The sequence below is a fragment of the Sebastes fasciatus genome, chromosome 18 (genome assembly GCF_043250625.1).
Source record: "Sebastes fasciatus isolate fSebFas1 chromosome 18, fSebFas1.pri, whole genome shotgun sequence".
Lineage (NCBI taxonomy): Eukaryota > Metazoa > Chordata > Actinopteri > Perciformes > Sebastidae > Sebastes > Sebastes fasciatus.
In genome coordinates, this window is record NC_133812.1 from 12,257,746 (window position 1) to 12,282,992 (window position 25,247).

Sequence of the window (25,247 nt, forward strand, 5' to 3'; positions counted from 1 at the left end):
TTTGAAACAAGCTGTCAGGATTTCTGCCCATTTGTGATGTCACCAATATACAATATTTAGACCCTTGACACAATTTTTAACGTAAACATTTTAAATGTGTCCCAGTTTATTCCTGGTTGCAGTGTATGTGAATGTCATCAGCTGACAGGAAGTACACATGGACCCAAGCTGTTGCCTAGCAACGCAATTCTGTTGCAATTCCGTCAAAAATGCGCTAAAACGGAGCGTTTCAGACAGAGAGGGGTAATTACAGGCATATTCAGGCTGACAGTATGAGGAAAATAAAGTTTTTTTTAACATTACAGCATGTAAACATGTTCTAGTAGAAACACAAAATACAATATGAACCTGAAAATGAGCATGATGTGGGACCTTTAAACAAATTGCAGATAGGCAGGAATACACAGCAGCACTGCAAGAGAAATGTTCTTTCTAGCTTGGCATTAACCGAGTCCTTCAAATATACAGACATGATAGTTTTACTGTAATGTAGAGTAATAACTACACATTAATCATTACTCATCATTACCCTAAGTACAGGCTCAAGCAAAAACTGGAATATTGCTCTCATTTTCCATAGTGTTTGCAGAATCAGAGCCAGTGTTGTGCCTCACTGGTAATGTGCTTAATCCCTCCGGTACCTTCCCTCCCTCTTTCTGACTCCCTCCTCTCTCCTCTGGTCTGCGTTTCTCTGCATGTTCCCATCCAAATACTGTATATCTGACCCTTCTCTGAGGGGAGATGAGCCTATCCTATCACTAACACCCAGGCACAGATGAAAACCCTCCATAAATCCCTCACTCTTACCCTCCCCTTCAGGCCTTAATCTCACCCTTCCTCCCTTTTCACTCAATTCACTGATTCTAACCTTCATTCTTTCTTTCAAACCTGTCATTATAACGTCATTCGCATCTCTGAAAGCACCAACTTTCTCCCCGCACGCTGGGCTTCTTTAATCATCTCTCTGGCAGGAGCCTCTTAGCATGGCGGCAAAAAGCCCAAATGGGTTTCAACCGAGCAGCATGTATTTAGGAGGGATTACTTTATTGCAGCGCATCCAAAGTACAAGCGATATAAACTATAGGCTCACTATCTATCTGGATCCCACAGTACGGAACATACTGAAACATTGCGTCCAAAGGCAAAAATAAAACCCTCATAAATCTAAATAATCAGCTGCGTAATACATGTGAGGTAACAGACTACTTGTCTCGATGGACGCGAGCCTATTAAAACACAAGCCTTGATAGTGAAGAGAACATAACAAAGTAGGACTTCTGTGCTGTAATGACCTTCATGTGAGATTTGCTTTTCCAACAGCGTTCAAACACGATAATACTGTCTCAGAGATAACACACAGGTTAGGTTTTATTTGGCACATTTGGAGCTTTTAGAATGACAGATTGTGAGTATAAATAGAGTGTCCAGATAGGAAGCAGAACAGTTTATCAACTAATTACATTTATCATAGCCTACATTTTGGGGTTACATTAAGCAGAATTTCAATGTTCAATGTTGTTCAAACTCATTTGAACTACATAATATACGATTTTATAAACTGATCATATGTTTTGTATGTAAAATGTAAAGCTGCAAATTAAACGGTAATTATAGATGTCAGTTAAAATATGGAGTAGAAGTATAAAGTTGCTTAAAATGGAAATACTCAAGTTCAAGTACCTCGTGTGCTTAAATACTTTACTTGAGTAACTATACTTAGTTACTTTCCACTACTGTTTTAAGGCCGCTACACAACGGGTGACGTGACAAATAAACAACACGAAAATGCGAAATGCTTGCCTAGCGAATATTATATGTCTAGGGCTTTTATTGTGGAAGGTAAGAACTGAAGCAGTGCATCTGGTCTGCGCTGCTTTTGTCTAGGTTAAAGGGAGTAATAAAGTTTGCCGTCCCAGTTCGGACTACGCAGCCTCCGTGTTTCATAAATACAGGCGCAACTCAACCCATTTCGCACAATGTGATTGGTTGATGCCTTTATCTGTGGTGCGAAAGATCAGAAAATCTACCTTTTTCTGGAAAAAAATATTAATAATAATATTCACGTTATGTGCGAATATTTGTGACAAAACAACAGTTTGAAAAAATATATTCTAATGAGAAATATTTGCCCGAAAAACATGCTACTGGTGTGTAAAGGCCTTAACTGTGACCATTTTCCTGGCAGAAATTACAATTTGAGTATTCATTATGCAGTTTACCCCAGAAAATGACTGAATAGTGTAATTGAAAAAGCAATTACACAATGGGACAGACCAAATGTGAGTGATATATTGCTTCATAAGGCACAATAACGAGAGTTCATTTACAATTTTACAGACTGCAATTTCTGAAGCTGGCTGAGTAAAATCAGGTCTTCAGCTCCAACATATTTCAGGGGGACACTGACAAGCAAATATCCCATCATCAATCATTCCAGTACGATCCTGAAATAAGACACTATAGCAGCTATACAGTATATTGTTCCACTCACTCACACCTCAAGGTCAAAGCTCGGTTCAAATTTGATTTCCTCTCTCACCGTTCATGTTGTCAGAGACCGATCCAGACACAGACGAGGGGGAGTTGGTGGCGCGGGACTGCGGCGCGGAGGACACCGGATCGTCCACGATGACCAGCATGTCGCTGCTGCTCTCGTCGGCGTCGGCGTCCGGGGGCAACGAGCCGGGCTGGAGCTCGCTGCTCAGGGAGATCTGGCCGAGAACAGGAGCACACACAGACAAACACACAGGCTGGGGGTCAGCACCACGGGGGAGCAAAGGGAACCGGGCCGGTACGGCAAAAGGGAAACCAGAGAGGAACGGTGTGTAAGGAAAGACGAGGAGAAGAAAGGGAGAAGCGAAGGACAAGGAGGCAACAGGAAGAAGAGAAGGAAGGATGGAATAGATAGGATATAGAAAGTAAGAAAGAAGAGAGGAAGGAGGGAAAGCAGAGAGTGAGAGGTGGATAGAATGAAAGAAGAAAGTAACAGAGGAATCAATAACCAAAAAAAGGAGTACAGGAGACAGTTTGTGGATTCACGCCAAAGTATCCTAATGGAGCAGCCATTACCATCCTCTGTAACATAAATCACAGTGATATACAGTGTTTCCCTCCTCCACTTCCTTCACAGACACTCTCTCCCTTCTATATTTCCCCCCTGGATTCCCTCACCTCACTAAAGGGACTGGGCATGGCCGAGTCCATCTCGACGCTGATGAAGGAGTCGTCTCCGTCTGCAGAGAGGTTGGAGTTGTCTGCCGAGGGCGCGTGAGAGATGACCAGGTTCACCTCCTTCTTCTTCTTGTTCTCCGACTCCTCGTTGTTCTTCTTCTGGTTAGAAACAGATGAGGGGGAAAGGTCAGCTTGCATACATTTTCACACACCCGCTCTGTTTCTTGTTGCAGCTTAAAATCTCACACCCTTTAGTCACCTCTGGAGAGGTCTAAGGACATCTGTCCCAACACTCAAGTCCAGAGAAAGATAACTCGACAAGTACGGGCCAGATTGCCATGAAATGTGGATCTGTGGATACGGTCCCCAGAGGATGAGAGCTAATGATGCTCGTGACCTCCTGTCTGACCTCACATCTAGCTCTTCTGAAGTCCATGACAAAGTATTTCAAACAAATGGCTGGATTTCCTTGAAATTTGCCCTTAATAGTTGTGGTCTTCCAGAGAACAAATCCTAATGTATTCACCATCAGGAAAAACTATACACTTATATATAAGACATATTAAACCCCTGAGATCCCTGAGCCGACCGACTTTACTGTCTTTCAGACGCTGTAGCAGGTTCAGTTTTAGAGCCAGAGTGAAGGTACAGATATCATATGAAAACCTAAGGAATCTTTTGGTAACAACGTGTCATAGTAGCTTGTTGGGAAGGAGGCTAAATAATGCTCCAAAATGTGGCTACATTTTGACAAGACCTAGGGTATTCAGAGGATGGATGGCTTTCCTAGGTAGATTGAAGATAAGGGGGTTTCTGAGCAGTTTCCAGAACCGAAGTGCTCACCATTCAATCGCAGAAAAATGCAATTCTTGCAGAAATGTCCAAATGTCAAAAGATTTTTGATACCAAATCACAGCATGGCTTTTTCTATGGTATTCCTCAAGGTCTTGGTGTCTTGATGTGGTATTTTGGAGGGATTACTGATCATTTTTATCAATTCTCGATGGTAAAAATTGTTAATTTTAGCACCAAATCTGTGTAACAAGTGGTATCAACCCAAAAATTGCTGGAGCAACTTAAGAGACATAATAGAGCATAGGAATGGCCATCATATACTTTCTCACAGACACAGTGCTGAGCTGCATCTCAAATCAATCTTCAGGTTCCCAACTTTCAGATGATGTACAACACTTCTATGTGACATCTACTGTTGACCTGCTATTTACCCCTGTACCCCCCTAAAAAATAATAAAATGGGTCTATTGTTGGTCTCAGAGGGTTAAAATCTTATAGCCAGAATGCAATTAAGATTGTTGAGCACAGTCATGCTCACAAGAGCAGCCTCTATGTTCCTCCATTACCTCATTCCTGTCCTATTTTACGCCCTACATTTGTTCTTTCCTTTTTTTTTTTCTCTATGTATTCTTTGCTCTACCTGCCACACAACTGCAGACTGAGATGACTGCTGATGTTTGAGGGTTCCTGCTGATCATGCTGTACTGTACCTTCTCGGCATACTTGTCCCTCTTCCTCTTGCGCTCTTTCACCTTGCTGCACTCCTCCAGCTGCCTCTTCTCGTCCTGTCTCTGACGCACTGCAGGTGAAGACACAATGTATTTTTAGTTTTTTTAAATATATTTTTTCTTACTTCCTTATATAGTTGTGGTGAGAGTTAGCTTTTGTGCAAAGAACACTGAATTAAACCAAAGACAAAGGTGCCTCAAAGAACGCTCACATTTCTTCTCCAGCTCGTCGTCGTCCAACAGCAGGCTGACCACCTCTTTGGGTTTGAGTGTGTCTGGTTTGAAGTTGCCTCCAGAGATCACCACCCTTTGGATCTTATTACACAAGAACAATAAAGCATTAATCGAACTCTCAAATTGAAACTTTTTATCATGTTCTGTGCGTCGTATGGATGAGTGCTTGTGTTTCGGACCTCGCTTTTCTCCTTGGCCCGCTGCAGGATCCTCTCCTCGATGGACCCCTGACAGATGAGGCGATAGACGGTGACCTGCTTGGTCTGACCCAGCCTGTGGGCTCTGTCCATGGCCTGCTGGTCCACCGTGGGGTTCCAGTCGCTGTCGTAGAAGATGACCTGGAGGAAAAAAACATCTTTTAACTTCACTTTTCTGCCGTATTGTTATTGTTTACCACATTGGTCAATCTGCGTGACGACAGCACCGGACGTGATGCGGACACTCCCCTTTCTCTGCAATTCCTGAGTCTAATTACAGGGGTGTGTTATCCCGAGTGAACTGCCCTTTAACATGACAGATGTCCTGTGTTAACAGTCACTTCAAACTCATTGTCATGAAAGCTAATCCCACTTGAACGGGGCTATAGGGACACAAAGGGAGATTATGCTGAGATAAACACACAGGGAGAGATCATTGTTTATGAAGAAGGGGAGGTTAAACACGCTTCAGCCGCATCACAAGGAACAGTAGGCCTGTCCGGTGCTCACAGAGTAGGGCAATCTTGTAACAGGAGGGACTTCAGAGAGCAGTTCCAAAGCACACTGGAGCACACGGATTTAAGGCAGTAAACTTTATTAAAGACTAACATTTCTACGCCAACTGCGTCGACTCTGCTGAAGACGCAGTTTGTCTTTAATAAAGTTTACTGCCTTAAATCCATGTGCTCCAGTGTGCTTTGGAACTGCTCTCTGAAGTCTCTCCTGTTACAAGATCATTATTTTTATATGAATGATCACCCCCCTGCAATGCACACACACACATTATATATTGTCATTATATTAACATCTAACTATAAAGCGAGGAATCTGTCTGTCTGTCTGTCTGTCTGTCTGTCTGTCTGTCTGTCTGTCTGTCTGTCTGTCTGTCTGTCTGTCTGTCTGTCTGTCCCTCGCATATCTCAAGAACCGCTCATCCGATCTACTTCACACTTGGCGGGTGTATTGCTCAGGACCCAAGGGAGTGCGGTGTCGAATGTGGGGCAATTTGACCAGATGGTGGCGCTATAACAATGAATTTTTTCGTTTTGGCTTGTAACTTATGAACCGTAACTCTCAAAACTAACACAATTTCCTGGATTCTGTGGGTCCAGACGAATCTATCTATATAAGCCACGCCCATTTGCATCTAGATTGATTTTCCATCATTTTGAATTGTGTCCAAATCTGATATTTTGCTACTCCTCCTACAAATTTTGGGCGTTTTGTCACCAAATTTGGTCCAGAACATCTCTGTACCAAGCCGGAAAAAGGTTTAGATTGTTGATGTTCCGTACAGTTTTGCTATAGTTGGCCCTCAAAATTGGCAGGGTTTATATTACAAAAAATGTCATAGCTCCTGAACGCTTTGTGCTATTGGGACCACATTTGGTGGATGTATGTAGATATAATGTCTGAATGACCATGGCAAATTCGGTGCGATTTGGCCTTTATGTGGCGCTGTAGCAGCATCGCCTAACTATAAAGGATGTATTCTCTGTGTGTGTATGAATGTATGACTGTCCTTCGCATATCTTGAGAACCGTTCATCCAATCAACTTCAAACTTGGTGTGTACAAGCAGCCATACCGCGGTTCTCGACAACACTGCCCGTTCCAGACGAGCAGGCGCTCAGAATGGGCACTGCACTAGTATTATTAATGCTGAGGGAACAGAGACTTACAGTGTCAGCAGCAGTCAGGTTAATGCCGAGCCCTCCGGCCCTCGTACTCAGCAGAAAGACAAAGATGTCCGTCCTACAGAGGGAAGAGTGGGAGAAGTGGAGGAGGGGGGACAGAGAGGGAGACACACACAAAAAATTTAAAGATATCATTTACAACTGTACAAGTACAAATATCTATATACAGCATAATGGAACCAAATGGAATTATAAAGTAAGTTAAGAACCATTCTCAACACCACAGACCAACGGTAGAGTGCCGCAGAATAAACCACAAACTCTCTCACCTACAACCCCCCCCCCCACAAAATAACCAATAACACCGGCGCCTCCGAGCTGCACACTAATGTAAACCAGAGGAAATATACGCACACACATGTTTGGACGTACACGTGTAAGATTAAACCAATAGCTGATTGCTGCAATATACGAAAACGGCGGATTTACAGTCAGTTAGTGGTAGAAAGTGGGTGTTTGGTTTCATGCACACACACATATCTTTACCCACCGGCTCTGGAAGTCAGCCACCATGTCTCTGCGCTCAGAAATCTTGGAGGATCCATCGAGGCGCATGTAGGTGTGCTTACGATAAACCATGTACTCCTGGATGGAGAGAGATGGGAAAAAATAGTTAAAGAAAACCCGATAAGACAAGTATGTGGTGTTGTACTTAGCCCACCATTTATTGTTTTGTTTGCCAGAGGTCAGTATAGTACAAGTCCAAGTTCAGTGGAGTGTCTCCAAATATTCAAATATTAGAAAAATATTTGCTATAACTTGTCATATACAATCACTGTTATCCTGTCCTGCATGGAATTCATGAATACGGTTTTTGAAGTCATGGATTTGAACTAAACCTTCCTGGATCGGTTTCCCTGCTGACTTTGAAACCAACGAACTTCCAGAAGTTGGAATCTGAAACTGTTATTCTGAATTTAATAAGTTCTCAAACATGCACTGCTACTTGCGTTTTTCTCTTGAGGAGCAGATAAAGCCCCGTAGGTCTACTTGTTAACTTCCAACGGTCAAGAAATACTAATCTTTAATGTAAGAATTTCTGTTTCTGACAGAAAGTCCAAAATGTCAAAATCCCACATTTCTTATGCGCATTTTCTAGAGTTGAAAACCTCAATCCAAGCCCAGAGAGACACTGAGAAATGCAGAATTTGATACTTTATCCTCCCAAATGTCCGCTAAGCTGTTCTGTGTGAGAGTGTGTTTGTGTGTGGGTCTGGTGGGAGGGGTACTTAAGTGCAACAGCAGTGATGAGGTGACACGTTGATCTCTCTTTAAAGCACTGCCCTGAACCCCCGACCTCCTCACTCAAACACGTCGGTGCCCCCCGAACCGATGAACCAGCCACAATCGCTGGCGCACATCACAAGTCACCTCTCGCAATCATTAACGATGATATCAATGATTTGACACTATGTTTTCTGTGACCCCACAAACCCCTGTCATGACACTCGGGGCCTCGGTCCCGGCAGGGCCTGCCCTCCTGGCTCCGCTCCCAACAGCCCCATCTGCTCCGAGTGAACACCACATTAGGGACCATTAGCCCCTCTGCTCGCCAAGATGCCGCTAACCTTGTTGAATTGGGTTTTGATAGCTTGCCAGCAGGATGTTGCGGATATTGTTGCTCTTACAGAAAAAGCCTTACTCAGCCTCCCTAATCTTAAAAATTCATCTGTGGCTAAATCAGCGGGAAAAAAAAGTTTCAGAAACAGATCAGAGGTCTCTCTGTCTTGAGCAGAGTCGGTAACAATCTCTGCAACCTTCAGCTGCCATGATTTAAAGCTTGTCGAGTCCTGAAATCTTTACCTCAACAGCTGGCGATTTTCTCTCGTATTTCATTTGGTTTGGTGTTAATCAGAAGTGACGCTGCTTTATTTCTGCAGTGTTTCACTGATTCTGTAATGTGTTCCAATGCAAATGTTATAAATCAAGGTGTAGGTTCAGGACGACCTCTAACTGGACAAAATGTTAATCTTGTTCTGTCAGCACCTTATTATAAGAGCATATTTAGTCAAACAAAATATTTCTGGTTGTGAAATATGACAACCACAAACTTGAAATGATGTATGGGAGGAGAGAGAGGCAAGGGAGAACAGCTATTTGTTAAAAAGCATGGTAACATTTCCTCTTTCCTGTCTTAATACTCCTGTCTCTGCTCAAATTGCATTTTTACTTTAAATCTTCAGAGTTGGCACTTGGACGTGCATGAAAACCAAAACCAAAAAAAGCAAGGAGTTGCAGCCAGGTTGTTCTCAACTTCCCCGGTTGGGAACACAGTGTGCACAGTCACAGTCTGTTCCCAACCCGACAACTGCTAAAAATACTACAGAAAAAGAAAAGAACATGTAGTGGCACTATAAATAATTTTTTTGCCAGCGAACAGCGTATATTGCCAACATTATAACAAAAGCCATTATCAGGGCTGAGTTGCATCTCACACCTGACTGTCATAATTGCTTTCAGTGCCATAATACATACAGTACCAAACTATTCTACCAGCCTGATACTAGAAAAGCAACAGCAGAACAACTTTGAGTGCTACAATTAACTTAAATGAGACGTCGAAGTCTGTTTGCAGGTCTTGGGGAGTACTACTGCATATGTGAAAAAAAGTTGTATAAAGCCTTTTTTGTAACTCCAGATGGAGCTGCGCTGAGTCTGATATTTTGCCCCATGTGATGTCATTTGAGTCAGCTTTGGTTGGTGTCTCACGACTATAAGTTTGGAAATAAAAAAATCTGGGGGTGTGGAGTTAGAAACAAGTTAGAAACAAGATCTGGATACAGTGCTGCCAATCAGCCTTACTTCCAATATTTTCCATTGGCCACTTGCACTTGTATTGCAGCAAAAAAAAAAGAATCCCACTGTGGCCCAAAAAGCATTTCCCCATAGACCACCATTGTTTTATAGACGTCTGTAAAACTGTTGACAGGACACCTCGAACTGCAAACAAGGTCGATTAAGACTTTCTATTGTGAATATTTGATCCATGGAGGTTATATATTTGTAAAACTTTCCTCAAGCCGAGAAAGGCGATTAAAGAAATCTGTGATGTCATCACAATGTAGAGTCTATGGGCCGAGTGGGAGACCGCGGGCGGAGCCAGTGGCAGAAACACTACTGTGCATATTCAGTGGGCCGCATACCACGCAAGTAAAACCCGGAAACTAGAAAAAGTTTTAGGCGCATGCGCCAGGCGAGCAATCCTTATTTGAATCACATTAGCTGCTACTAGCACAACACTTCCAAATCTCAGCGTGAACGACGAAGACAATATCTCTGGTTGTGCTGTATCGATTTCGATCCTTTTTGTTTTACACTGTCCATCATGAGTTCCACAGTGTTATAAGAGTGTAACGCTAAATTAGTGCAGTACTCTTTAAAAAGTGTGTTATACAAATAAACAGGCACATGGACTTACAGTAGCTTCTGGGCCAGTCACATCTAAGAACAGCGTCACGGGTCAGACTATCGCATGAACATGAACCATAATAGAAGTGTGGATCAACATTATCCATCCATCTATCAAAATTAACGTTCACAATAAATAAAAAATCCACAACCCATAATCCCTATAACATGGCTCTTAATTCTAACTTTTTCTTTGTATTTACAATCTTAGTGTCGCAGAAATATACTAGTCAGAATGTATCATAAATGTATCATAAAACTATCACAGTTTCATCCATGCTTGGTATTGCGTAATGGTGGCTCACTGTATCCCACATTATAAACAGAAATCTGCTGCTGATTTTCTGGCTGCAATACCTTCGAGTCATTGTGGGCATTCCCGCCAGCGCTGTAACCTAAGCCGCAGACTTGCAGTACAGTAAAGTGCCGTCTAAGCAGCCACAGACACACAACCCAAGCAGGAGGGCAGTGGCTTTGGCGGTCCCGCTCCACTATCGGCCGCTGCCAGAGAAATTCAACAATGTTATTTTTCTTCGGGCCACCCGGACCTCGACGATCCATCACCCAAAGCTACGTGATGTCACCAGAAGAACCAGGCAGCCGACCGGCGACGAAAACAATGACGCTAATGACAGAGATTAGCATCAGCCTCTCCTTCACTCTTTCTCTTAGTCACAGTCTCATGTTCAGGAAATCAACTCCATCTGCAGAATTTTTTATCCCCATAACCGATGACAAAGATAATACGGTCTAGGAAAACTGAAGCCAGATTGGGTGAATTCTTGATTCTCTTTAACGCATTAGTAGAGGAGACGCTGTCACGGCCTCCCATTACTGTATGAGGTCACTTCTTATACTGTAAAAAAGGCACTGTAATGTCGGCTCATTAGTCCTGGAGAACATAGCTTGGTGGGGCTGTCAGTAAGAAGAACATTAACCCTTAATCAGCCTCAGCAGAATACCACCGTCCTACTCAGTGTTTAAGTGTGGCTTGCACTTAAACTGATTGGTCTATCTCGCTGTCATTCAACATATAAATAGCCCCGATCCTCATGAACAAACTTAACCATCACACTTGTTTGCAACCCCTCTTTGTGTAATTCATTGGTTATGATGCTTTAGTGAACTATTCACATTCTAGGTGTTTAGCCTCAACCCCTATGAAGTCAGAAAGTTACTCGTGAGCTCATAGTTACTGTCAGTTTCACCAAAAACATCACAGATTACACTGGTTAGCTGTGTTACTGTCCTGTAATGAGCCATTATAACCCTTCACAATTCTAATAAAATGACATGCGAAATCAAATACTACATGTATATACTGTATATATAATCAATTATAAATCTTGACTGCAACTATTCACTTTATATATAAATCTTCATTTTGAAATACAGTAGTCCAGGTCATTCCGAAAAGAAAAAAAGTGCAATACATCCATATTTCAAGCTAATAAGAGACTTTAAAGAGGACCTATGATGCTTATTTTCAGGTGCATACTTGTATTTTGGGTTTCTACTAGAACATGTTGACATGCTTTATTGTTTAAAAAACACTTTATTTTTCTCATACCGGCTGTGATGCAGCACCTCTTTTCACCATCTATCTGAAACGCTCCGTTTGAGCTCCTGCCCCCCCCAGTCTGCTCTGATTGGTCAGCTGACCCACTCTGTTGTGACTGGTCAACCGAACCAGACTCTTCGGACTCCGCTCCAGCTCAGCTCTAACTAGCTTTGTTGGAGAGCTAGCCGCTAGGCAGGTATTATGCAAACGTGTTACTTGGTGACATCACCACATTATGGAAGAAAAGGCGGGACTTCAAGTGAGATGTTTCAGGCAGTTCAGGAGCAGTGTTTTTGTGGGGGAGAGTAACTCCCTTTGGAGTGGATTTGGGGCTTTGTAACTTTGCAGACCTTTCACATGCACAAACAACTCTATAACACACTAACGGAAAGGGAAAAAGCACAAAGGCATAATAGGTCCCCTTTAAGAAGCACATAATTGGCAGGAGAAAGAAATACTTTTTTTGGCCTGGGTCCGAAAGGGTTAACAGAGAACTTAATTAGCCTGCGTTATCTAAGCCATCTTCTCACCATTGCTGTTTTCCTACGGCCTTAAATTAAATACAAGGCATTCCCACTGTTGTCCAGACACGCAGGAAGACAGCCCTTAACCACCTGGGCTGGGTCCATCTGCCGTCAAAAGAGTTGGCCGTGGAAACAGCGCTGCACCGTGTGAATGGGGAAGGAATTCCCAGTGACATCATGCCAGAGGCTTTTTGGCTCCATGGCGATGTTTGCAACAAATATGGAGGCAACAATAGAGTATTGCACCGAGGCTGTCGACACATGACCGCCGGCAGAATTGCTTTGCGCCATTGTTTTTCCTACGGAGAGCGGCGGTGACGCAGGTTTATATAAATTAATTGTACTTCAACCTGATTGCCCTCAACTTCTAAAAACAGATTACAGCGAGCCAAGAAGTTTAAACAGAGACAGTGTCTCTCTGTTTGATGTAGTGGTTTTCTTCAGCATGAATTTAACAGTCCTTGTTCATAAATGACCTAAACGATAATGATGACGTATGTGTGTTGACTTTGTGCCCATCCAGGCAGCTTACAGCACTTATGCTGTGTAGATAAAAGTAAGAAGAGTCACTTAAAATCGTCCTGGCTTTTCTCATTTCTGGCTTTGTGTTGATCTTTCTTTCCCTTCTTTTATCCCTCTCTGCCTCCTCAACTATCTTTTGTCTTCTGCTGAATTTCACTCTCTTCTAACCCCAAGGCCCTTGCCACTCCCATCTCCCCCCCTCTTCTCCCCTCCACCTCGCTCCTTCCAGTCATCTCTCCCATCTGGCTGCCTCCCCTGCAGATGAGACCCCGCTAATTAGCCCTGACCTGTTAATTAGCCGTCTAATGAGTCCGCTAACGAGGGACAGGCAGGCTGATTAGAGGTACTGCAGCTCAATACCTCGCCGGTGGAAGCCGACCGGTTAAACAACTGGCTCGGAACAACACAAGTATATGCAAATGACACATTAAAGGTGTGTTATCTAGGGGTGTGAGAAAATATCGAGTATTGCAATATTATGGTTTGTGATACTGTATCATTTCTCGAAAACACGGTATTGATTTTTAATAAGTAGATTACATGCAAAGATTAACTCAGTCAATACTTTGTTTCATTTGCAAAGATATGCAACCCCTCAGTGTATGTGTCCTCTCACAGTAGTGCTATGATGTTGGATGTTACAGGGACCGTGATAAATGCAGAAAAAGTCAACGTTTTTTTACTCCGATTTTATGCATATGATGGTGTGTTCTATATACTATGACAGTTTTCCTAAAATTAGATTTTAAAAAATTACAATATATCGCCTTTCTTACAGTATCGCAATATATTGAACCGTAACCCCTGTATCATGATACGCATTGTATCGCCAGATTCTTGCCAATAACACTCGTTTTAAGTGTTTTCTGTGTGACATCGGACTCTTATTTAACTCAAATTAAAACAAAACTATCGTTTGATTAATAACTCATTTCAGTAGAGGAAGAGTTTAAACATATCACAATAACTGTCCAGTGTGTGTGTGTGTGTGTTTATACCTCCAGCAGGTCTATCATGCGGGTCATTTGGGAGTAGATGAGGACTCGGTGTCCGTGGGCCTTTAGCCGACTCAACAGGATGTCCAAGGTGTGCAGCTTGCCACTTTCCGTGATCAGGCTCTCCTTATCTAAAAAGAGGAAGAGACAAGAGAAGTGAAAACCCAAACTACCTGGACAGCGAGAGAATGATGCGACTCATTTAACACGGTGAGAATGTCAAGCACAACATTTTAAAAATGCATTCCCTGAGGTTGTATTCAAATATGAGATCTCCACATTATGTACGTTTCAGGGCTGTCAAAGTTAACGCGATAATAACGCAAATTTGTTTTAATGCCACTAATTTCTTTAATGCATTAATGCAACTTCAAATTTTACGTTGTAGATAGAAAACAGAAATAAAACTAGAAAACCTAAGGAATCCATTGGAACCAACCATGTCATACTTGCTTGTCGCAAAGGAAGCAAAATAACGCTCCAAACTTACGCTAAATTCTCACGAGGAAAAACTGGCATGGCCATTTTCAAAGGGGTCCCTTGACCTCTGACCTCAAGATATGTGAATGAAAATGGGTTCTATGGGTACCCACGAGTCTCCCCTTTACAGACATGCCCACTTTATGATAATCACATGCAGTTTGGGGCAAGTTATAGTCAAGTCAGCACACTGACACACTGACAGCTGTTGTTGCCTGTTGGGCTGCAGTTTGCCATGTTATGATTTGAGCATATTGTTTTATGCTAAATGCAGTACCTGTGAGGGTTTCTGGACAATATTTGTCATTGTTTTGTGTCGTTAATTGATTTCCAGTAATGAATATCTACATCCATTTGCATAAAGCAAGCATATTTGCTCACTCTCATGTTGATAAGAGTATTAAATACTTGACAAATCTCCCTTTAAGGTACATTTTGAACAGATAAAAAATGTGCGATTAACTAGGGACCATCATGTGATTAATTGCGATTAAACATTTGAATTGATTGACAGCCCCTAGTACGTTTAGATCATTAACAAAACCTGAAAAACACCCCATCTATCTCTTATCGTTTACCAGAATAGAGAAAAGCAGCCCAATCAATTCAGAGGGTATTAACTCTTCCCTAATCAATACAAGTCTTCGATAATAAGACTGTATCCTCGAGGATAAAGACCCTTTCACCAGAGCGGATCAGCCCGGGGATCAATCCTTCTAAATCTGCCCCTGATCTGGTGATTGTTTAAATAAAACGTGTGCCCTTATTGACTGGACTGCTGATGAGAGCACAGAGAGAGAGAGAGAGAGAGGACGAGAAAGAAAGAGAAATTGTGAGGAGAAAAAAGGTGATTTACACTCTATTTCACACAATGGCACAAAAGACGAACAAACAGGCCTGGCAGTTGGCCTTGGTCACGTTACTGCCAGCACCACATCAGGTGTTCCTCGGCCCTCAAACGACCAACAAATGGGGAAGCAACCTGACCCTGGGTCTGCTGTTGAAGTGGTTCCCTCCACGTCCAGCTGATGAGGAATTAACGTCATCTGGCACAATGGCACAATGAGAAAAAGGGCCGGGGCCACCATCGACCCGGCGACAGGCACACTATGGTGTTTGACCAAGGGGTCGTGACCCTGAGCGGGGAGAACCTGAGGCCAGGTCCAGGGTCGGGTGACATGGGGTCGGGCCAGGGTTACAAGAGAGTCCCTGTGGGAGAGTCAGGCTTGGACCGTACTCGCATTCGAGTTGGGACACTTGTTCCCAAGCCCTTTTGTACAGTGAAAAACACGGGCTTATAAATATTTCCCAGTCCTATTTCCTTGCTTTGTCAATGTAATGTAACCAAACGCGTTAAAATCACGTTCCATTAATCCAAAACACATGCTCGGAAAATTTAAACTGAGGCTTTAATACATGCATACAGCAACTTCCTGCCACAATATGTGTAAAACCCGGATATGAAGTCATTGCTTAAAGACAATCACACGCGCTAAAGTATGCAACAAACTGGATCTTTCTCCGTTTTTGAACCAGAAGCATTCTATGCTAATGTGTACTCAGGCTGAACCCTGACCTGTGACCCTTTAGTATAGCCCCCCCAAAAAAAAGGTCAGGCCCTGTAGAGGTGTTAAAGAGGAACTAATAGAACAGATGAACAGGGGAAACACTCTGGGGAGGTATTGGAGCGCTCACCTACAGGTCATAGTGGAGTGTGGTGTCAGCATGTGAAATACATTCGACCCTGGTCACACAGTCCTAAAGCTCCTAAGTGTTGAGTTCTGAATCAAAGTTATATGGTTGGGTTTTTCCTCCACACAGCTGGTGTATTGTGGGCAAAGCGTACAGGCTTTTCACTATTGTTGTCATTCCTTCTTATTCTCAGTGAGTGAATACAAATAACTGAGATGTAATGGGAGTAAAAGATAGAAGAGACGGAGAAAAAGAAGGGAAAATGGACACGGGATAAGAAAAGATACTCATAATACACTAATAGCAGGAGACAATAAACTAACTGAAGCCCACCCAACTTAACTATAGATTCACTATAAGGTAGGCAGTTGTTACACATTGCTGTGGCTCAAATCGGTATGTACCAAAAGACCAGCGCACCGCACTCCCCCGAGATACACAAACACTGTATCCTCCCACCAAAGGCCTATAATTGGCCTTGGCGTCGAAGAAAAGTGGATGAATTGAAAAGTAAAAGGAAGCGAGAGCGTGAGACGTGCGGAAAAGAAAAAAGGTCCAGACGGAGAGTGAAGGGGGTCTGCGGTGGCTCCGGCTACAGCGAGGCGGTATTAGCACGGTGGCGGCAGCGGTGGTGTTGTGGTCGAGATCAGACGTGGGGGCCCTCCTCACCAGTCTAACCAGGGTTGCTGCTCAGTCAAGGGCACTGACCAAACCAGCGCGGCGGGCCACGCTATACCAACCACCCAGATGCAAAACCACCGCTTGGCAAAGACGCAAAATGCTCATATAAAAGGCAAAATTGCTCAACCCCCTGCCACCAATCTGTTTCTGTTTAGCAGATTATATTTAAGCCTCCAGACTCCGCTGTCGTGTTTGAAGATGGGTTAAAGCCCCCCATCTGAGGATTTTTGTGGTCAAACAGGACTGGATGTTGTATGTATTTAATCTGATTCTTGAAGGGCATAAACTGTAAATCTGAAAATCCCATGTTAAGCAGTTGGATGCTATTATTTCTGTACGAAGAGACCATGTCAGTCGGGCTAATCCTTTTGTTTATGGCAGGATTATGAAGGAGACCATTAATAGGAGAGCTGCTCTGCTCCTTAAGAAAGCCACCTTCTGATATTTGACCACACTGATGATATCTCCTACATTTTGATCTTTAGCTGAGCCTGTGATCACTAACATATTTGAAACTCAGTGGCATTCAGTCTGCAGAGAAATGATTAGAACAAAAAAAAGATGTTACATTATCAAAAGGGAAGCAGGGAAACATATGTCTGACAGAAAACGACGAGGCCGTCTGACCCCTGCAACTATGCAAACTCCCTAAAGCCCGGCGATGTGGCTTACAGAGAGAGAGAGGTGGCCGAGTTCAAAACATTTAGAGCAGCATACAGAAAATCCCTATTTCTAAATATCGCTGCCATACCCTGTAAAGCGGAGCCAAGAAAATGAATAATTGGGATTTCGGGAGGGCTTTTGGTGGGCCGTCTCATTCCAACATAACACTTATGGCTTACATTATAAGCTACATGTGGCTGCAGTGAAATGCATGACCACTGGTCATAAACGTGAGGATGTAGTAACCATGTATGTAGCATGACTTATGGAGAGCTTAAGAGGGATTAAAATGGATACGTCTATACGACTAACTCGCATGGCGCTTTAAATGGATTGGCCTTTGAGATTCATTCAGTTGAAATTCAGTCAAAATTAGTTTACATGGTCATATCATATATGGGGGTGCGGGGAAAAATCGATACAGCATAGTATCGCGATATTTTGCGTGGCAATAGTGTATCGATACACGGACGTCGTCAAGTATTGATCTTTTATTATATAAGCTATTAACCTCCGCTATGAGAGTGGTGTGAAATGGTCGGGCAAATGTCGCTTTGTTTCATGAACGTATCATAACAACAGTCCTTGGTCTTCCGGTTTTGAATGACGAATACAGACTACTGCGACCTGCTGGTAAGGAGAGTTATTTCATCTCACGCAGGCGCAGAACGTACGTGGTAGTTGGCCGTCGGCTGTTGTCTTTGTAGTGTGTTCAAGTGCAACTTTTTGGCCAAGACAAAGGCGACGTGAGGTCGATGCAGCCGATGGCAAAACAAAAGGAGCCCCGGATCACCCTCACACAAAAACCAAACAGCAGGACATTCGGGATCGATTTCTGAGTGTCAAAATTTAAATTGGGATTAAAATGCACCGAAATGGGACACAAAACAACTTTCTAATTGTGGACTGACGAGAACAAGGACTGCGTTAAAAAGACCACACCCCAAAAACACAAGCAAATCCCATGTGGTGTCACACCACTCTGCTGTTGCTATGGATACACATATCAAGCTTCACCACCTGCCCTGCCCCCCCTTTCATAGCACCCCCACCACACACACCCACCCGCCTAAATCCAATCCAGTCTAACAGCGGTATTCAGCCCTCTCCCCGTCTCCTCCTCTCCGTACCTCCTGCTGGCAGATTAAGCTACACACTCCCCTGTCCCTCCTCTCTCTGCACCCTCCAGCTCCCCTCTCCATCCTTCCCTCCTCCGCTACTACAAAACTCTCCCCCCCTCCCTGTACACCCTCTCTCCCTCCCCCTACTGTCTGTCCCCCGACAGTGTAATCCAATCCCTGTAGGGCCAGAGCCAGGGGCCTGACACGGTCCTGACCCAATTAGAGGCCTGCTGCCAGCTAATTAACCCCGGCCCAGCCCTGGTGCCTGGCGCCTGATACTCCCAAACCAACTACGGCGCTAATTTCATTAATACGCCACTACAATCTTCTGTCCTGTCCTGTCCCCTCTGCTGCTGGCTGCTGCCAAAGCAGCCAAAAAGTGGAGCCGCCCTAACCAAAGGAGGGACCAGATGCAAAAGGAGGAGACGGAACAGCAGCGAGATTGCAGAATGAAAAAAAAAAAAAAAAAGTCAAGATGAGCTGATGAAAGAAGATAGATGGACGGTTATGTGAGAAAGAGAGACAGATGGGGGGCCACGATCGAACCAACCCCTTCTCACTGTATAATGATACATTACACTGTGCAATCAATAAGTCAATGGGCAACACTTGTTCAGCACCGGCGATGATGGAAATATTAGCCCCGACACTACTTTGCTGCTTCTGCGTGTATTGACAAAAGTCGGACTTAAACTTAATTTTCTCGCAGTAGTGTCGCTAAGAGCCAGATGCCAGCGGGAGGTTTTTGGAAGCTGGGAGCGAAGCGGCTGACAGAAAACCTGGAGATATTAGCATCTTGTTAGGGCTCGGTGAAGCTTTACAGATGCTACCCCCCCAAAAAATGGGTCATCATCTACAAAAAAGTATCTGGAGAAGAGCCAAATGACAAATATAAGCCCAAAAATGCATCTGCGGGACCACTTTGTGACAGAAAATGAGTGATGGACTGCGTTTATGTGTGTATCTATACATATATACATCATTGTCTCCCCTCAAACATGCAAGAGGAGCACTTCTCTTGGTTCTCTGGGAGTCAGGGGAAGAGACAGACAGTCTGATGAAGACTCGGGAGTTTTCGCGGGGGAATCTCACCACACCACAGCAGCCCACTGTGAACTCTGTCATTAAGACAGATTACTCCTAGTTACCCTTGGCCGGCACCGACTCGACACACACCACAGATGAAAGATAGCTGGCTGAGGGACAGGGTGAGCTAGATACTACTTGGCTTCCATGTTCAAAGATATCATCATCATCATCATCATCATCATCGAGGTATAATGTGGCTAATGTCTCCCCCTTCAGTCTACTTTGGAATTTCTTAGTGAACACGCTTTTCCATCTTGTGGACACATTAATGGCTATGAATTGGGACAAGGAAATCAAAACATCTCCATCCCTTTATGTTTTTTTTTCTCCTCTGCTGCCAGAAAAAATTCCGCAGACGGTTACCGGTGCCAGTTTAACGCAGCACTGAGAGGGGGCAGAGTCAGACGGTGATGTGGCGAGGGCTGGCCGTCTGTCTGTGTTGTTTTGTGCCTGTCTATCAGAGGGCCGGGGAAGCTTCCTGCCATTTTGCTGGAGAGCAGAGTTTCTTTGAAGGGACAGGAAGGCAGAACTGCATTTCCCACAGCCTGATGTGGGCTGCTGGGCCAGACCTGACTGGCCTCTCTCTCTCTCTCTCTGTCTCTCTCATAGTCTGATTGATACAAACACAGACAATTTGCGTTCAAATACGGTCATTAAACACAAGTTGCACAACAAGACGCACACAAACAAAGTCCTTTACCCTTCAGTCAATTCCCAGCTCGCACCGAAGCGAGTCAAGAGTCGGCGCTATAGCGAGAAAGGCCGTCATTTTGTGGAGCGGCTCCTTCTAATTACTGGAAGCGACGCTAAGGGGCCACACAGGCAGACAACGAGGAGGGTTATTTCTGTGTCACACTGGAATGTTCCGCAAATAATCCCGCAGCACGCAAAACTATTTCCTTTGATTTTTTTTAAACCTGACGCATGACATTTCTCGGCATGAAATTTGTCTATATGTGAAAGTTTGTGGAGGCGACCGCAGAACTGCAGCGATTTAGTGAACAAACAACAAGGAATGTCACTCTGATTATAGTCAAAACCTCTTCTGTTGGTGGCTCAGACTAGATGACTGCATGGGTTTCGATTCATGGCTGATGCTACCCTGCATGCATCTTGCTTTCTCTGTGATCAGGTGCAGCAGTATCACATTACATCATCAGCATAGAGTACATTCTTGTTTGAATGTAAAACATCTTTCCCTGCCATCATCAATGACATCAAAAACAAACAAATCTGAGGTCCAAGACATTACGGCCTCGATTGTTCATTCCTCCTCTAACGGCCCGATTCTTAATAATTCCTCTGATTAGATTCCTCCGTCGATACCAGCGGGGCAGCCGTACTCACGCCATGGCGCTCAAAACAAACAGTCATTCAGCTCTGCCATTTGTTCTAACAAGGTGTGGGGCTGGGAGCGCAGAGGAGAGGGAGGGTGGGAAACTTCAGCTGGGCTACTGTACATATCTGGGCCTTGATGTGGCAACAATGTGTTCAGCGGAGGGACGGGTGCCGGAGTGTTGGGTCACTTCCTTCCTACCGAGGCTGAGAAAGGAGTGGGAGACCAGACGGACCGAGAGGCCAGCGGCCAAGATGCTGATTTCAGATCAGTCTGTTAGCGGGAGAGACGGAGGTGAGGCTTGTCCTCGGGCTGTGTGTGAGAAGAAAGCGAGCGTGGGAGAGTGTGTTGGGAGAGGTGAGGGACACCTCAGGGCCCCCCGTGTGAGCGCCGCACAGTTCCCTGACTGGACCTGATGGTACACAGACACACACATATACACACTCGCTCACACACACAAACACAGACGGACCATCTATTAGTGTTACCTAACTAAGCACTTGAACAATGACCAGTAGCTAAACTTCCTCGCTTTGTCTGCCTCCGTATAACTTCACAAGAGCTTTCAGACGGTTCTCACACAGACACACAAATACTTGTTTTGTTTCTCACTTTTACACACAAACACTCTCACAAGCACATGTATACACAGATGGGTAAAAGAAAAAAGAAAAATAAGCATTACAATATTGCAACCTGTGGCATGTTTAGGGATGTTCATTTTGTGCCTTAAACCCACAAAATGAGCGCATCGCAGGTTTATCAAACACGTATGAAAAAGGACACACACGTCCATTTTTCGGTGCCAGGAACTTCTGTTGCCACACAAAACAAAAAAGAGAGCAGTCATCATAATAATTACCGACAGAGAGAGTTTATCAGACGTAGAAGGGGGCCGAGCGGGTCAGTGAGAAGGGAAGTGTTGTCTGTAAAACTGTAACGGCCTCTCTCACCCCTGGACATCCATCAGTCATCTGAACCCTGGCAGCGAATCAGCTCCCACTCTGCTCCGGCTGACCCTTAACTCGACAAGCCCGAGCTCTTCCGATAAAAGGCGCTTGTAAAGCACACGTACACACACACACACACACACACACACACACACACACACACACGGTCCCGTATTCACACCTTAACGGAAATCGCTGGTATTCGTTAATGCGAGTGAACTTCTGCTGCAGAAGCAGTTCCATTAGATTGTGAGGGATTGGCTGCCTGGCGGACTGACAGGCAGAGACGGAGGAGGGTGACGTGCCCGGGCTCTGCCCTGCTGACCCTGGGCTGGCCTCTGTTGATTCTCCCACGGGGCCACTATTGCACCCTTCAGTCAAAAACTGGATATCCACCATTTGATAAAACTGTCTAGGGCTGCAACTAATGATTATTTTTACTGTTGATTAATCTGTTGATTGCTTTTCTCAATTAATCGGTTAGTTGTTTGGTCTATAAAATGTCAGTAAATAGGGAAAAATGTGTTTCCCAAAGCCCAAGATGACGTCTTCAAATGTCTTGTTTTGCCCACAACTCAAAGATATTCAGTTTACTGTCATAGAGGAGTAAATAAACCAGAAAATATTCACAGTTAATACGATGGAATCAGAGGATTTTGACTTTTTTTTAGGGCTGTCAATCAATTAAAATATTTCATCACGATTAATTGCATGATTGTCCATAGTTAATCGTGATTAAGAGGGGAGTATTTAATACTCTTATCAAGATGGAAGTGGGCAAATATGCTTGCTTTGTGCAAATGTGTGTATATATTTATCATTGGAAATCAATTAACAACACAAAACAATGACAAATATTGTCCAAAAACAAAAGGGTACTGCATTTAGCATAAACAAATATGCTCAAATCATAACACGGCAAACTGCAGCCCAACAGGCAACAACAGCTGTCAGTGTGTCAGTGTGCTGACTTGACTATGACTTGCTCCAAACTGCATGTGATTATCATAAAGTGGGCATGTCTGTAAAGGGGAGACTCGTGGGTACCCATAGAACCCATTTTCATTCACATATCTGGAGGTCAGAGGTTAAGGGACCCCTTTAAAAGCGTAAGTTTGGAGCGTTATTTACCCTCCTTCATGACATGCTGTTATGAAATGGTTCCAATGGATTCCTTAGGTTTTCAAGTTTCATATGATACCAGTACCTTCACTCTAGCTTTAAAACTGAGCCCGCTACAACCTGAAAAATGGACTTAGATACTGCAGACACTCATTTATGTTTTACCCTTCAGCCACATCACATAAAGTTAGCCAGTGTGAGCTACAGCAGAGCTGCACATCTGTCTGATAATGAGGTCACGGCAGGAACTGAAACTCAAACTTCAAAGTATAGCAACAACATAACACTCAAAAACACAAAGTCCTTACCAGGTATCCGGATGTAGGACCATCCATGTCGCGGGTAGAGGGCCATCACACCCCCGGGGCATTGTGGGTGGAAGGCATTGGCCCTCGTGCGCCAGTCTGAGGCGAGTTCGGGGGAGCCGTAGAGGAAGCACTGTTTGAAGACCGTGCCCCCTCCGCTGCGTGTCACCCGCCACTCGTACTCTGCACTGCGGTCGTCGCAATAACGCTCCATGGGAACTGCTGTCACCTAGGAAACCGAAAGGAAAGATGAGGGTTTTTTTCCACATTTGAAACAAAAGAAAATATTATGTGTGTGTGTGGTGGAAGAGAAGGAAGATTCTAGGATAATGTGTTACTAAGCATGTTATTACTTTTGCTAAGCATTACATTTTAGTTATTGAAAACATTTGCTTTTGTCTGCATGTGGTTATTTTTCGAATTTTTACTTTTACACTAGAGATAGAGATTTCACTGAATCAGCAGGTTCTGTGTATGTGTGTGTGTGTGTGTTTGTTTGTGTGTGTATAGGAGGGGGGGGGGGCGAGAGGAAGCTTAACCACTGGTGAACAACCTGAGTAAGAAGCCTCTGTTTTTAGAGGCTCTGTTTGTTTTAAATGCAGCTGGAAGCCACAGCGGTCACCCCCACACCCCAACCACACACAGTCACACACAGTCACACACACACACACACACATCTCACAGATAAGAGTTGCTCATTGTTGAAAGCCTACAAAGGCAATGTGCACAGCGCTTCCCTCTTCCCTTTCCACGACCACCCAAACGCTTGTCTGTCTTGCACGGGTCAGCACACACAAACACACACGGACACACACAAACACACAGAGGACTTGCAAGAGTGCCTTTATCAGGACACTTGCTGCTTCCCACAAACACACACACATACATACATACCCTGGGCGCGGCAGCTAGCAGGAACTTGGGTGGCAGTGTGAGCTGGCAGGGCCGTAGCGTGGAGGTGGAAGAGTTTCGACTGTGGATCGTCACGTCCGTGTGTCCCATCATGCCGGGTCTTAAGGCTGTGAACACCAAGTTCTGAAACACACACACACACAAAATATTACTACACTGATTTATTAAGCCCAAAACTTCACAAACACAGTGATTACATCTCAGCGGTAGATTGCTCGTCATTTCAAAAACATCACAATTGATTTTACGCCTCCCGCAGGACTGATTTGTGTGCTTTGATTCGTGGCAAAGTGGGCAATTACAGAAAACATTATCTTCAAATTATAGGAAATATAAAAAAAATAAGCAGCAAAAGAAAGAAACAGAGGTAAACAAACTGAAAGCTACAGAGTTCACTGAGTGCAGCGCTCATGTTTTTATTTTTTTAAGTTTCATTGGCTACATGCCTGAAATGCTACATAAAATGTCAGCTTAAAATGTTATGTAAAATCTATGATTATGCAGCTTATATGATTTTAATTGCGTATGTCACGAGGTTAAACAGCACGCCTTATCATGTAATCTTTTGCGCAAGGCATGCATTATACATACATTTTGATTAAAGCAAGGATAATGATGAATAATTCAAATATAATGCAGTGGTAGGTGTTAAAGGAATATATATAAGGGTTATGCGTATGTTCCTGTGTGACACAGACAAAAATGGTGGATCCACAGTGCCACCTAATGGCAGAGTTTATATAATGACATCCTTTCCAGCCAGACTCAGGTCATCTCCACCATACTCATCTCTCTGCTTCATGGGACTTCATATAGGCCAAAACACACTTCTTGACAACAGCAATACACTAGAGCAGATGCTGGTTTCTGAAGCTAATGTGTGGCCAAAATAGGTTGTTTGTATTTATTTGTTTTTTACCACTTTGGACACGTAGGACAAATGCTACAGCTCTCTGTGAGAGAAAAATACATTTAGATTTTTAAAGATCAGTGTTTCCTCCATCTAAATATAGAACATATTGGTCCTTCAATGCAAGTTTTCATGAGTAAATTGTTCATAAATGT

At 43.8% G+C, this 25,247-nt stretch overlaps 1 protein-coding gene across 6 annotated transcripts in view; it reads right to left on the bottom strand.

Moving 5' to 3' along the window:
* ino80 (INO80 complex ATPase subunit) overlaps positions 1-25,247 on the bottom strand; it is a 44,392-nt gene that overhangs the window by 1,500 nt on the left and 17,645 nt on the right. For 4 of the 6 annotated variants that reach the window (XM_074616402.1, XM_074616406.1, XM_074616404.1 and 1 more), the window contains exons 26-35: positions 24,165-24,305; positions 23,274-23,499; positions 13,835-13,962; positions 7,312-7,406; positions 6,807-6,879; positions 5,108-5,266; positions 4,907-5,009; positions 4,677-4,765; positions 3,172-3,330; positions 2,540-2,711 (exon numbers count right to left, since the gene is read on the bottom strand). In XM_074616402.1, the coding sequence (XP_074472503.1) occupies positions 2,540-2,711; positions 3,172-3,330; positions 4,677-4,765; positions 4,907-5,009; positions 5,108-5,266; positions 6,807-6,879; positions 7,312-7,406; positions 13,835-13,962; positions 23,274-23,499; positions 24,165-24,305 (1,345 nt within the window). The remainder of the gene's footprint in view (positions 1-2,539; positions 2,712-3,171; positions 3,331-4,676; positions 4,766-4,906; positions 5,010-5,107; positions 5,267-6,806; positions 6,880-7,311; positions 7,407-13,834; positions 13,963-23,273; positions 23,500-24,164; positions 24,306-25,247) is intronic. The other 2 variants (XM_074616405.1, XM_074616407.1) reach the window with 1 other exon arrangement.